Below are 12,850 nucleotides of genomic sequence, written 5' to 3'. Positions count from 1 at the left end.
ATAAAGGCTTCTCAGTTCTCACCCTATTCACCTTATAGGAGCTTCTCGTATGATCTAAGTCTAAATTTAGGAAAAAATTTCAATAGATTTAGACATTAGTATAGATTTGAAGGAGAGGTCAGGAGGGGGAATTTCATCCTACATCTAGATACTGTAAAATATTACAGTCTCAAAATATTTAAAAAAAAAAAAAAAAAAAAAAAAGGTTTACTGAGCCCTTGGGGGATTTTAATTACATACAGATTTAAGGGACCAGTAAAGAGAATTATGGAGAAGCAGATATGGCAAATCACAGTAGATAATTATTTATGATAGAAATAACTCAAGTAGTAGTTAAGATTGATGATACACCAATAGATGCTTACAACAAATGTCACTCAAAAATTCAAAGAATGGGGGTCAAATAAATCTGCAACATAAGAACAAGGTATGTTATAGAACTATAGTAACAAAAATACAATATGGACAAATTCTTAATGACATCCACAATTGGGCTAAGTACACTTTTTACCCAGTCAAATCTTAAACAATGAGATCACTGCATTGCTCGGATCGCCAACCTGTTGATAATCGAATATGGCAATTTATTGATGTAAAGAAGGCATACCATAGCAGCAGGGGTCACAATAGGTAGCCAACTGCGTCGAATAAATAGAGCAGCATCTAATGGGGAATGTACAGTTGCAGTTTTCATGATAACTATCTGTACTTCTAATGTTGCAGTTGGCTTGAAATCCTGCAGTTAAATCAATTCCAAAAATCTGCATGTCCTCCAATTAGACATCAAAACTTAGCACATTTCCCATTATAATCAAAGTTTCTTTAGGCGTCACTTGTAGACTTAGTCTTCGTTGTTTAGACTCTTGCTGGGTGAACCTTTTTGTAACATGTGCTGAAGATCTTGCACGACTTCAGACATCAGCGGCCTAAACTCTGGTTGAGTCTGCAAAATTACCACCTCATACATGTCAACTTGCAAGAAGTAGATATTGAGCCAAAAATATAATATCAAATCAAGAAGCACACAGCACAGCTACACCAAAATTAATTTCAGCTAAATTGGAAATGAAAAGGTCCAATGTTAGACATTCACATAATAGTCTAATCTGACTTCAATCAACTGAAACTTTATTTGTTTATAATCCTCTTCACAACTCTCAATCACATAGAAATTCATTATCTTCCACAGCTTGATGCCCTGTCACTATTTCCCAATTTACTAAATAGTAAAAACACTCATGTTCAGATGCCCACAAATGTCTGCAGAGCTAGGATTCCTAGGCATACAATCAGTGTCTGGCTTCATTGAGAATGGCTGCATACCAACACCCTAGTAAGATCACACCACTAATGCCCATTTAATGGTGGACCAAGTGAGAATCTGAGGACAACCTCCAATTATTTTTCATACAGATATTCATCTACGATTGTTGTATTATAAAGTTGTGCGCCTTATACCCCAAATTTTATTGTTTAGAAAGTAATCTTTAGTTATCATTAGGATTGATTAACACTCTCACCTGAGATCAAAAATAAAAATCTAGCAACCTTGAAACTTTTATTATCCTCTAGATCCCGACAAAAGACAGAAGCTCTTAACAAAGCCCAAGAGAAGTTTCATTTTAATACAATTAATCAATTGGCAATGGGAGGAGTAGCCCCCGCTTGGTCATAAATGGAAGTTATTTGCTTCATCCTTTCATTGTGAGACAGGTAATAATCTCATTTGCAGCTAACAATCTCCCCTTGATTGTGCCTTGGACAGAAGTGGATAGACAAGAAACCCAAACCATACACAGTTTAGCCCTTAAAATGGCCCAACTAAAGATGACATCTATCAAACAGTAAAAACAACCCAACTGATCCTAGCTATGATACCAGTTTGTTGTAACATACTAACATAGTGGAGGGACAAGGGTTAAAAGCTTAATAACAAATGTTCCATCCTAAAACTAAATTGTTTACAAGTAGCTTATAAACTGGAAGTTAAGTGATCCAACTTTGAATGTGAGAAAAAAAGTTCCTCAAACATGCACAAGATTGAGATATCATATATTAATATCAACGCAAAGACCTTCAACATTGCAATTGACTATTAATCATTGAATTGAATTGTATCTCAACTCTAAATTTACAAACATATTCTTTCAATTGATATTTTATGTACAAAGTTAAACGATAAAGGAAGCTATAATCTTACATTGAGATGTCCGTTAATTATATTTTCTTTCTTTTTGTGTGTGTGAGTGAGTTTATTTAATTTTTTTTTTTTTGGGTGGGGGGGGGGGGGGGGGGGTGGGGGGTGGGGGGGGGGGGGTTATATGGAACATGAAATAGCTAAAAGTCTAAAACTGATCATGGGGTATGCCAAATGTCCAGTCAATATATAAATATTTGGACAGTAAATGTTCGCAAACACAAATTTTTCGAAATTTAAAGGGCAGATTCTAACAATTTGCTTTACACATATCAGCATATGATACGTAAACAGAATGCTTATCCTGACTCTTGCATAAAAAAAGAGCTAACAATTTGAAATCATGAGCTTAAAAAAAGGGCAAATAATCTTATTCACCTGAACACAACGTGAAATAATGTCAGCAAAGTGCGACAAGGATTTAGCTGGATACTGCCTATTGAGAGAAGGATCAACCATTCTCTGCAAAGCATCAATATCATGTAGCTGAGGAACTGCCCACCTCACCAAAAATTGTTCCCCACGAACCCGTGTCCTGGAGATGATTTTTCCATAAAACACTATATTGTTATAAAGAAAGAGCTATGTGAATTAAAAAATGTTTTTGAGCTATGGCTTCTCTTACCTGTCATAAGACATTCGACCTGTCAATAGTTCTAACATAACCACTCCAAAGCTGTAAACATCACTTTGGGAAGTATATATTCCTGACTCAAATTCTGGAGCACCATAACCATAGGCTGATAACAGGTGTCCTGACAACTGAAAGTAAATAAAAGCAGTTGAGTACAAGACCAAAGGAAATTTCCATATTGTATATGAAGAAGTTCTTTCTTAAATTTAATGAAAATAAATTAGTGTATTCTTACAAAGACTTCTAAATTTAAATAACCAAAGTTTTACCAGTTTTTACTAAATAAATAACATCCTAGTGCACCTTTAGAAAGTTTGAGATAAAGAGATACAAAATATACTCCCCTCTAAATATCATAGGTAGTAATAAAGAGAATATTGGCTATTTGATGAGGAAATTCCCCACGAGTCCAAGGAGAGGAAAAAAAAAAAAAAAAAATAGAGAAAAACGAAATGGTGAAGACAGGAAAGAAAATGAACTTGATTCCCCCCACCCCACACACACACACCCACCCACACCCAGTTATGATAACAATTTTTAAAGCATGACGTGGACAGCTACAGAGGAGTGCCTTTGGGAGTGAAAGCATACTTCTATGTTGGAGAAAGGAGCAGAAACAAGGGCGAATGAGAGTCCGGGTCTAGTAGACAATATTGAAGAATTTCCATTATGGTCCATGGTCAAGTTCTTTGGCTATGAATTGTGAACACAAAGGGATGTGAAGATGAAAAAAAGGGCATATGTGTCCATGCACAATAGCATGGCTGAGCCTAGAGACCAACAGCTGCAGAGAGAAGAAACTGGAGAACCAGATACAAATGACCGCCAATACTTAACACTATCGTTTGTGCCGCCTCCCTATCCAATTAAACTCTCTTGTTTCTTCTTTATGACGGTTATATAGCCATGAATAGCTAACTTCTAGTGATAATTTATGTTTTTTAAAGACTAATGAACATTTTAGAATCCACTTCAAGAGTATATTCAAGAGAAACATGGGTATGAAAGACTTTATTCTATGATCTGACACTACTGAAGGGTGACATCCCTTCATAGATGGGTTCTTTCCTAGATAGTATTCATTAGTGATTGTTTTGGTGGTTGGAGATCTTCAATTCTTAATATCCTAGCCCCAGAATTTCAGTCTCTTTCCTTTTGTTTCATTAATACCTACCACGTGTAGAGATTGTAGACTGTAGTCCACACAGGCAATAGAGATTAGCTCTTCCATACCCCAAAAATGGAACTAATATGTCCATTTGCACAAGATATTAAATATGAACTACAGGAAATGGCCAAGTGCACCCCATAGTTATGATTTCTGAAGCCAACATCGAATCCCTCGATAATTTCCCAAGAAAAAAATATTCATAACGAGATTCTAACAAAACCAATTGCCATTGGCCATAAGAATCCACCACCTCGTATAATATGATTAAGATACCAAGATAATATTATGAAATGGGACGATCAACGACTCAAACTATGTTCAGCACTTTCTACATACAGTCTTATTCTCATGGACAATGGATAAGAGCCATTAAACTTAACTTGGAGAACTTAAAATTTGGCTACACCACATAGATGATGGTTAGTTCAAGCTTCCTTAAGTTACAAAAGTTCAAGGTGGCAAAGGGAGTTTTGGAAAGGATTGTGTATACAACATTGCAGTTTCTTATGGAAGTTAACAAAAAACATAGATTCTAACAATATTTCCCATCCATAGATTATAGAGACTAAGCTCTGCAAGAAGCAGAGTAATGTCTGCAAGCATCTTTGAAAGGTACTGTATTTACAAGAATGTGAATATCATGGTCTAGTCTACCATTATCAATAGAAGAGGGATTCTTAATCACATAAGCAAAACGCCCATAAGAATAATGTAGATGATTTTCACTGTATTTTCTTACCTGGCTAACAGAACCAGATGCTATCAAAGTTGCCAAGCCACAATCAGAGACCCGCACTTGCAGTTCATCATCAAGAAGAAGGTTTCCAGATTTGAAGTTTCTGTGTACAACAGGTGGTTCACAGACCTCGTGCAGATACCTGGATTAGATATCAACCAAAAAATAAATAATAAGAATGATAAGAATACTCATCCATAACCAAACATGGAGAATGCTCCAAAGTGGATACTAAAATAGGGGCTCAGAAAACCCTACAAAATAAAGCTTCAGTTATCACACCAAAGCAAAGTGATGTGATTTTGTGAAAAATACGTAAATCAAGAGCCACAAAATGAAACGTAATCAAAGATATTTTTCTTGTAGCGGGGAAGATATTGTGGATAATAATGATTGCAAAAACTAACGAGCGCCCCGAGGGCATTAGATAAGAGAACTAAATGTAGAAGGATTAAAGTAAAATTAATACTCCCTCTGTCCTTTTATTAGAGTCCCATTTCTAACATTTATTACTCACATAATAAAGAGAAATGTGACTCTAACAAAAGGACGGAGGGGGTATTAATTACACTGTCGAACGCGTGATTTGTCATGCATTCCAAACTTAATACTATTACAAGTAATATATTAATTAGTTATCAAACGCCCCAGACGCTTGTTAGCAGGATCCAATAATTATTGCATATTGGTTATAAAGTTATCATAAAGTGATCAAAAGTTTCACTTTCAATAAAAGTTACCAATGTTTATTGATATAATTTTTCTCTTTAAAGGAGTAAAAATCAAATCTTAGTATGTGAAGGTAAGTATACTACATCTATAAATTTTATCTCATGGTCTATATACTTTAAAATCATATCAGATTTGAGAATACCCCAAAGCAGGTTCAATGTTACCCCAAATTGGCTAAAAGTTACCCAATATTGTTCAATGTACACAAAATATTTTGAAGATATTATTAATGGTAAAACATGTTTTTGGTGACCGCAAAATAAGCAAATGCGACAAAAAATGTAAGGGAAGAAAGGAGTATTTGCCTAAATGCTGCATTATAATTATGACCAATAAATCCGAAATTTTGAGAACATATATAGCCAATTGCAGAGAAAAATCTACTTACTCCAGTGCTCTTGCAGCTCCGAGTGCCATCTGCATACGAATATTCCAAGAAAGCTTCTTCATGTATTCATCATCTGAGTGCAGTGCATCCTGTAGAGACCCATTACTACAATACTCGTAAATCAACAGCCGCTGACTGTGCTCTGAGCAGTAGCCCACCAGTTCCACAACATTTACATGTCGAATTCTATCAATGTTATTTACAAGCTCAAGAAATTCGTGGTCTTTCAGGCGGTTAGAGACACCCTTGTCAAGTTTCTTGACTGCCAATAGCTGCATATCAAACCACAGATACCAAGTTAAAAATGTCTGTCCAAGAAATTTAGACAAGCTGATTAGCTGAGCACCACCCTCCCACCCATCTCACAGCCGTGGCAGGCCAGATATATAAATAAGTTGGTTCAAATTTTATTAAGTAGGTTCCTTTTGTTGATTGTTGAAACATATGATTACACAAAGAAAAATGATTTTACTCCAAGTGGGTTTAATATTAAGCCCAGTTGCTTCAATGTGGCTCTGCCACTGCTCACAGCCATACATGGTAAACCCTCCCATAACCCTTTACAAGCTCCACAATACATACAAGCACATGCATGTACCTATAAAATAGCCAACCAGTTTTGCTGCATTTACTAGCTCAATCCATCATCAAAGATTCTCTTAAGAGTAAGCCATCATCAAAGATGACCTGACATAAAATAACAGACTTTCTACATTACAATGCAACATCAGGTATGAAACTTATTCCACCTACAGTGTCATTCATAATCTGTCACAAGAATCACAACTAGTATTCACACCAAGAGGGTCCAAGACATGCACTCAATATATAACAAAGAGAGTTAAGACTCAAAACCTGAGCTAGACTAAGTAATATGACCATTGTTAACAGAAAATCAGATCAAAGGCCCTTCATCAGACTTCCAATTTCCAAGATAACATCTAGAGCATAAAAAATATAAGTGCTGCTAAGCTCATAGTAGAAGATCATACCTTTCCATTAGGGAGCTCTGCCCGATATACAGTTCCTAGCATGCCATTTCCTAAGAGATTATCTTGCGAAAAGCTGTTAGTATACTGCTGAAGTGAAGCAATTGTGAAAGATTTCACTGATGTCATGGGAAGAGGCCTAGAGGAAGTCTTTGCAGCAACAGATCCTGTTGGCGTGATGGGCTTCACAATAACTCTCTCAGTGGAAAATGGAAGAGGTGGTGGTGGTGGTGGAGGAGGCGGAGGTGGTGGGGGATTGATCATAAAATCAATGTCACTAAAGCTCATATCACTGTCAAGTTTCCTTAACGGAACTGTTGATCTTTGAGAATAAAGCCCCTCTTCACTATGCTGTTTTGCAATTGCAGCAGTTGTCCTAACTTCTGCTCGCGGCTCATCTTTAATTTCCACAACAGCATCTTTTGGAGCTGACCACATAATTTAAGAATTCGTTGATAAGAGTAGCATTGTAGTTAGCAACTCAATTAGAGCACTATATCTCCATTCTCTAAGATAATAGATAGATAGAAACACACAACAAATGTAGGCTTACCTTTCTCAGGCTGATTGTAAGGTAGACGTGGTGGGGGATTGATGGGAGGGTAATCTCTTGGACCCATATATGGTTGGATTTCATGTCTCTTTGTAGTTCGGAAATAGTCTTTACTTCTGCTAAAACACCATGGTAAGCATAACAAAAGTGCCAAAACCATGATAATAAACCCAATCACCGAAGCAATTGATATCCCAACAATCCTTTTCGTTTTTGCGGCCTGTGTTTTCTTTTCAGTATTTGGATCCTCATGAATAGACGATGGAGCTGTGCGAGTTCCAGGCCTCTGTCCAGAACCAGAAGTTGAGCTAGAGTTGGAAGAAATAATGCCAGAACCGGGAGAAGTGCTAGAATTGGAGGAAGTTGTGCCAGAACTGGGAGATGTTGTGCCTGAACGAGGTGGGGCCTGAGTTGGTGTCCCTGGAAAAAAAGGTGAAGGCGTCACAGGGGAAGCTGTTGGTGATGACGCTGGAGAGATAGAGGTGTTGAAAAGATTCCCATCCCTCCTGCATAAATAGTATAACACTAGCATGATTAGGCCAGAAAGTCCTAGTATTCATGAGTGGAAAACACTTGCTGTGTCATAAATTATCGTAATATCATTGCAAGAATAGTCACGATCTGCTATAAAAAGTGAGCAAACAAGAGAAATGCTTATTGTCCACTGAAAATTTAAATAAAAGAAGTTGACATGCTATTCACAATTTCACATAGAGTGGCCTTTGCAGTACTTCATCACAACAGGGATGACAGTCCTATAAAGTATTGAGGCATCACTAAGAAAGATTCACATAATTCAAAACATATCATCTATAGACTTTCAATTTTTTAAGTTTTTCAAAACTTATCATCTATAGAATTTCAATTTTTGAGCAACAATCTTACTAAAAAAAAAAGATATCTGAACTCAAGCTCAATGGTGAGCATATCTGTATACTACATAGCATGTTGTGCTACAAGCCTACAACAACATTTGCAAGATACACCAACATGGCCAACATAGGAGGAAAAAAAAAGAGATTGAAAATACTACAAAAAATTTGCTAAATTGAAAATACTAGCAATAGAGCTCTCACTTGAAGCTGGGAATACTCAGCAACTTGTCAGGTATAGGTCCAGAGAATTGGTTGTTCGCTATATCCCTAATCAAAGAGGGAAAAAAATGATCGAGTTAACTATCAAAACAAAGCAAATTACAAATTTGAAACAAAGAGGAAGTATTCATGTTAAATTTTGTTTCAAAGAGAGTAAATAGAAAAGTACAAATCTTGCAGGGGAAGATCCTGAAGAACATCAAGTGTCCCAGACAGCTGATTGTCTTGCAAGTGTCTGCATAAACAGAGCTAGTTTCACTACATAAAATTGCAGATGGATAATGAATTTAGAGCTTAAAGAAGAGAGAGAACTCACAGGCTGACTAGAGAAGACAAATTCTCCATCGAAGGAGGCAGCTCTCCACTCAAACTGTTTTGACCCAGATCTCTGTAGAAAAAAGGGTTTCAATCCTCAATTATGATTGGAAGAGTGGAATTAAAAGCTAGTCGAATCAGATTATTTACATGCTGGTCAAAGCTGAAGGAGATTGAAAGCCATCTGGTAGTTCTCCAGTAAGATGGTTGGCATTAAGTTTCCTATAAAACATAATATTCTAAGCAAATCGATAAAGATGTCTCCGGGAGAGAATATAAAATTCCCAAACCAAAAGGAGTAATGAAAAGAGCATACAATGTAGCAAGAGCGGGAAGAGCGGATATAGTGCTTGGGATGCTTCCAGTTAGATTATTACTTGAAAGTAAACTGGCAAGGTAAACACTATCAGTTGTTTTGCATCACACGGTATATACTTAAGATATTTTGATGTGCACTTACAATGTGACCAATGAAGCTGGCAAACTGGAAGGAACACTTCCACCAATATGATTGTTGCTCAGATCACTGTAAAAGAAAAGTAGTTATCATGGCATGACCAGCTAAAAAAGGAAAGATATAACTTAACACAACACAGCCAAATGGCAATATTTGGAACGTATGCAGTTCGAATTTGAGGAGACATTCCTCATATTTTATCACGAAAGCTTAAGAAACAAAGACCAAGCTCACAAAGATTTGGAATATTCTACAAATAACTATTTGCAAACAGGATGACTATTTTATGCAACTTGTGGAAATGAAAGCTCAGCAAAAATTAACTCTAAGATTTGAATTTTTTTTTTCCTCAAAATCACCTAGAAATGAAATATGGTGTCTTTAACAGGGTCAAGTTACATGTCCATACAACAAAGAGAGAGATCTTACATTGATTTAATTGATGTGAATAATCCTATGCTGTCACCCAATTCACCCCCCAAATCGGCTCCAACAAGACTTCTGTAAAAAACATATTCAGACTACAATTACCAATACTGAGGAGGTGACATTCTTTATACAATGTAGAGTTGGAGCAAAGAAAATTTGTTTTTACATTGAATTTATGTTTGAAGCATCACACTGGACGCCTTGCCAAGCATCACCACATGGATCTCCCGCAGCAGCAACCCATCCAGGGAGATTTGGAGAACCCAAAGCAGCATATAGGCTGTTAATTGCAGCAACTATGTTGAAACAACATATTGTAACTTTTAATTAGACACATGCACACTTGTTTGGCATTCAAAGTAAATAGTCAAATGCGTAGACATTAGAGTTCAAATATTAAATAAAAAATAAATATAAATAAGCAGACATCAAGACAATATAGACTGGTGAATATTTATGATCGTTGATGAGTATAATACTGCAATGTATAGCACAATGTACACAATAAACTAGCTAGTAGAAAGCTTGCAGGACAAATAACAAATATCAAACTGAGCAATTCACTCAATTAGCCAAGGTAACCACCTCAACCCCAAGGTAATAGCCAGTGCCATAATGCTTTGTCATCCACAAAATGCCATTATTCATGGCAATCTAGAAGAAAATCTTTCTGGTCTTTTTAAGCTATTCTATGGACAATTGTGACCACTTTGAGCTATTTTATGAACAATTGTGGTATGAGAATTAATAAATAAATAAATAAAAGTTGAGTGGATTCCTTAGAAAAGTTGATAAAATTCAATTACACATATACACCTTAGGGAATTAGTCCTGTGGCAACCAACAATGATTACCATGAACAATATATATCAAGAGAAGCACCCTGGTTTTTGTAGTTCGAATTTTCGAAATTGAATAATACATTAATTCCCCTTCAATGCCAAGTTAAATTGACCACCTACCTACTTATCCCATGCTATAAGTGGCACTTAGAAACATAAACTTCAAATAATACAATCGACTTGGTTTCTCAAAACAGAAAAACGCCAAGAAAACCATTGAAATGCAGCAGTGGGATTTGTTGACCATAGAAAAACGCCAAGAAAACCATAGATGAACTAAATTGCGAGGATAACACTGACCATCAGTGGGATTTGTTGACCCATTCGTGAAATGCAGCAGAAAAACGAACACAAAAACGAAGGAAACTTCAGCCCAGATCTTTACACCTGGGCAGTTCATCATACGTATCTTCCAACCCATTCATCCAATGCTCAACCTCTTTGATAACCCACTTCAATCTCTCAAATCTACCAATCTAACTAAAATGCAGCACCAACTTTTAATCTGTAAATTCAAGGTAACACAATAATAAGCATAAAAACACTGCCTCAACTGTAATAATTTCAGCAAATTGAATTCTAACTTAAACTTGATAAAGCATCAAATTAATACACCCATTTTTATCAATAAATTATCAAATTAAACAACCCCAGAAAATTATTTTAGTAAATCTCTTATATTTTTCAAATTGACAAACTCCAAAAATTGTTACAGAAAACACAGATCAAACCATATATTGTACAAACAATCAAAATAAACCAACCCCACCTTCAAAAATTCAAAAGGAAAAAAACCCACCATTATAAAAATTCAACAAAATAATCAGAAAGACAAATAACAAGCAAGATAATCTAGAGAGAGAATATAAAATAAAAAAATTCTAGAGAGAGAAAGCAAATCAAGTGGACATACCCAAGTAAAAATCAGTGATAAAAATGCAGATTCTCAACTACCCAAAGAATGTTTCGAATGTTGTTTTCCCTGTTTAACTGAAATAATAGCTGAAAGCTATGAAATGAATGCATCAATGAAGAGAGAGAAAGTAAGAGAGAGAAAAAACGGCAGAATGAAAGAGAAAGCTAAATTGATAGCTTGAAAAGAGCTGGAAAGAAAGTAAAAGGGTTAGAAAGTTAGAGAGAGAAAGAGTGAAAGGTGAGAATTTAGAGAGAGAAACAAACAAGCAAGCAAACAGACAAACAAAGTGAAAGAGAAGCTGCTCTGAAACTCTCCTCTAATTCTGCTACTGCTGCATCAAATTTGCCAAAGTAAAGAAAAGCACCATTTTTTTCAACATTTTTTTTTTTTTTTTGGGGATTGAGTATCTTTTGAGTTTTTTTAATGTAATTATTTCTGGGTTTTTTATTGGGTGTTGAACTGGATTATGTGTAAAAAATGACTAGTAGAGTAGACCAGAGTACCAATTGTAGTATCTTTATCTTACTTTATTTTGTTGAGTAAACTGTGTACGCTAAGGAAATGGATAGACAGCTTTTTGAAACAAACAAATTAAATATAATTCTGTTTTTAAAGTATGACGTTTTTTTTTAAGTATAAAAAAACCTCGAAAATAATGTTTCTTTCGTTTTTGAAGTGACGCCCTCTTAAATTTTGGGTGAAATTTCAGGAGAATTATCTAGGGTGATTTGTTGAACGATTAATATTAAAATGCCATAAAAAAAAAAACGCGTTCTCTTTAAAAATTGTAAGAAAAAATTATTACTCCGTAATAAAAAAAAATGCAAGAGGTTATAAGGAAAGAGAAATAAATATATAGAGTATACTCGTGACATGTAGTTGAGGAATTTGTAGATTTAAAATAGTTAATTATTGTTTTTAGTGCTATAATTATAATCTTATATTTTTCACTTTTTATTAACGCTAAAATAATTATCGTACAATAAATGACGTGTACCACTATGTACCACTAAAGCAACGTACCAGAATGTACCACTAATAAATTTAATTAAATATATTACTACCTCCAATTTTTTTTAATTGCAACTTTGGGGTATTATTTGATAGTTATAAAATATTTCAAAGTTCCAACTAAAAAAAATCAAAGGTAGTATTTATTTTTTGCATTTTTTAAACACGGGTTTGCTTGCAAAAATTCCACAGTAAATGACGTGTACCGCTATGTACCAATAAAGTAATGTACTGCAATGTACCATTATCAAATATATTATATATTTTTTGCATATTCTTAGCATAGTTTGACTCTGTCTAAGATGGTGAATGCATTACCATTTTGATTAGTGGTTTAGATATCAAATCTTTGAGCTCACCAAATATATTTTTTTCCCTTATCATAT

The 12,850-nt window shown here is 35.2% G+C and overlaps 1 protein-coding gene across 4 annotated transcripts; it reads right to left on the bottom strand.

The window, feature by feature from the left end:
* Positions 1-282: 282 nt before the first annotated feature.
* LOC145619304 (protein STRUBBELIG-RECEPTOR FAMILY 3-like) lies at positions 283-11,892 on the bottom strand. 4 transcript variants are annotated; one of them, XM_081673970.1, is made up of 17 exons: positions 11,451-11,892; positions 10,838-11,042; positions 9,862-9,991; positions 9,696-9,767; positions 9,270-9,335; positions 9,126-9,197; positions 8,960-9,031; positions 8,811-8,882; positions 8,664-8,729; positions 8,477-8,542; positions 7,401-7,906; positions 6,851-7,275; positions 5,859-6,130; positions 4,742-4,880; positions 2,823-2,959; positions 2,576-2,732; positions 283-943 (listed from the first exon to the last, which is right to left on the bottom strand). In XM_081673970.1, exons 2-17 carry the CDS (start codon positions 10,956-10,958, stop codon positions 842-844), a joined length of 2,475 nt encoding a protein of 824 aa, XP_081530096.1. In that variant the 5' UTR covers positions 10,959-11,042; positions 11,451-11,892; the 3' UTR covers positions 283-841. The 4 variants fall into 4 exon arrangements, with proteins under 4 accessions (XP_081530096.1, XP_081530097.1, XP_081530098.1 ...); XM_081673971.1 differs by lacking the exon at positions 8,960-9,031; XM_081673972.1 differs by lacking the exons at positions 8,960-9,031; positions 9,126-9,197.
* Between the last annotated feature and the right edge of the window lie 958 nt (positions 11,893-12,850).

This window comes from Chenopodium album, chromosome 27 (assembly GCF_948465745.1).
Source record: "Chenopodium album chromosome 27, dcCheAlbu1.1, whole genome shotgun sequence".
NCBI lineage: Eukaryota > Viridiplantae > Streptophyta > Magnoliopsida > Caryophyllales > Amaranthaceae > Chenopodium > Chenopodium album.
The sequence above is the reverse complement of the archived record's forward strand: the minus strand, read 5'-3'. Positions and strand labels throughout refer to the sequence as shown.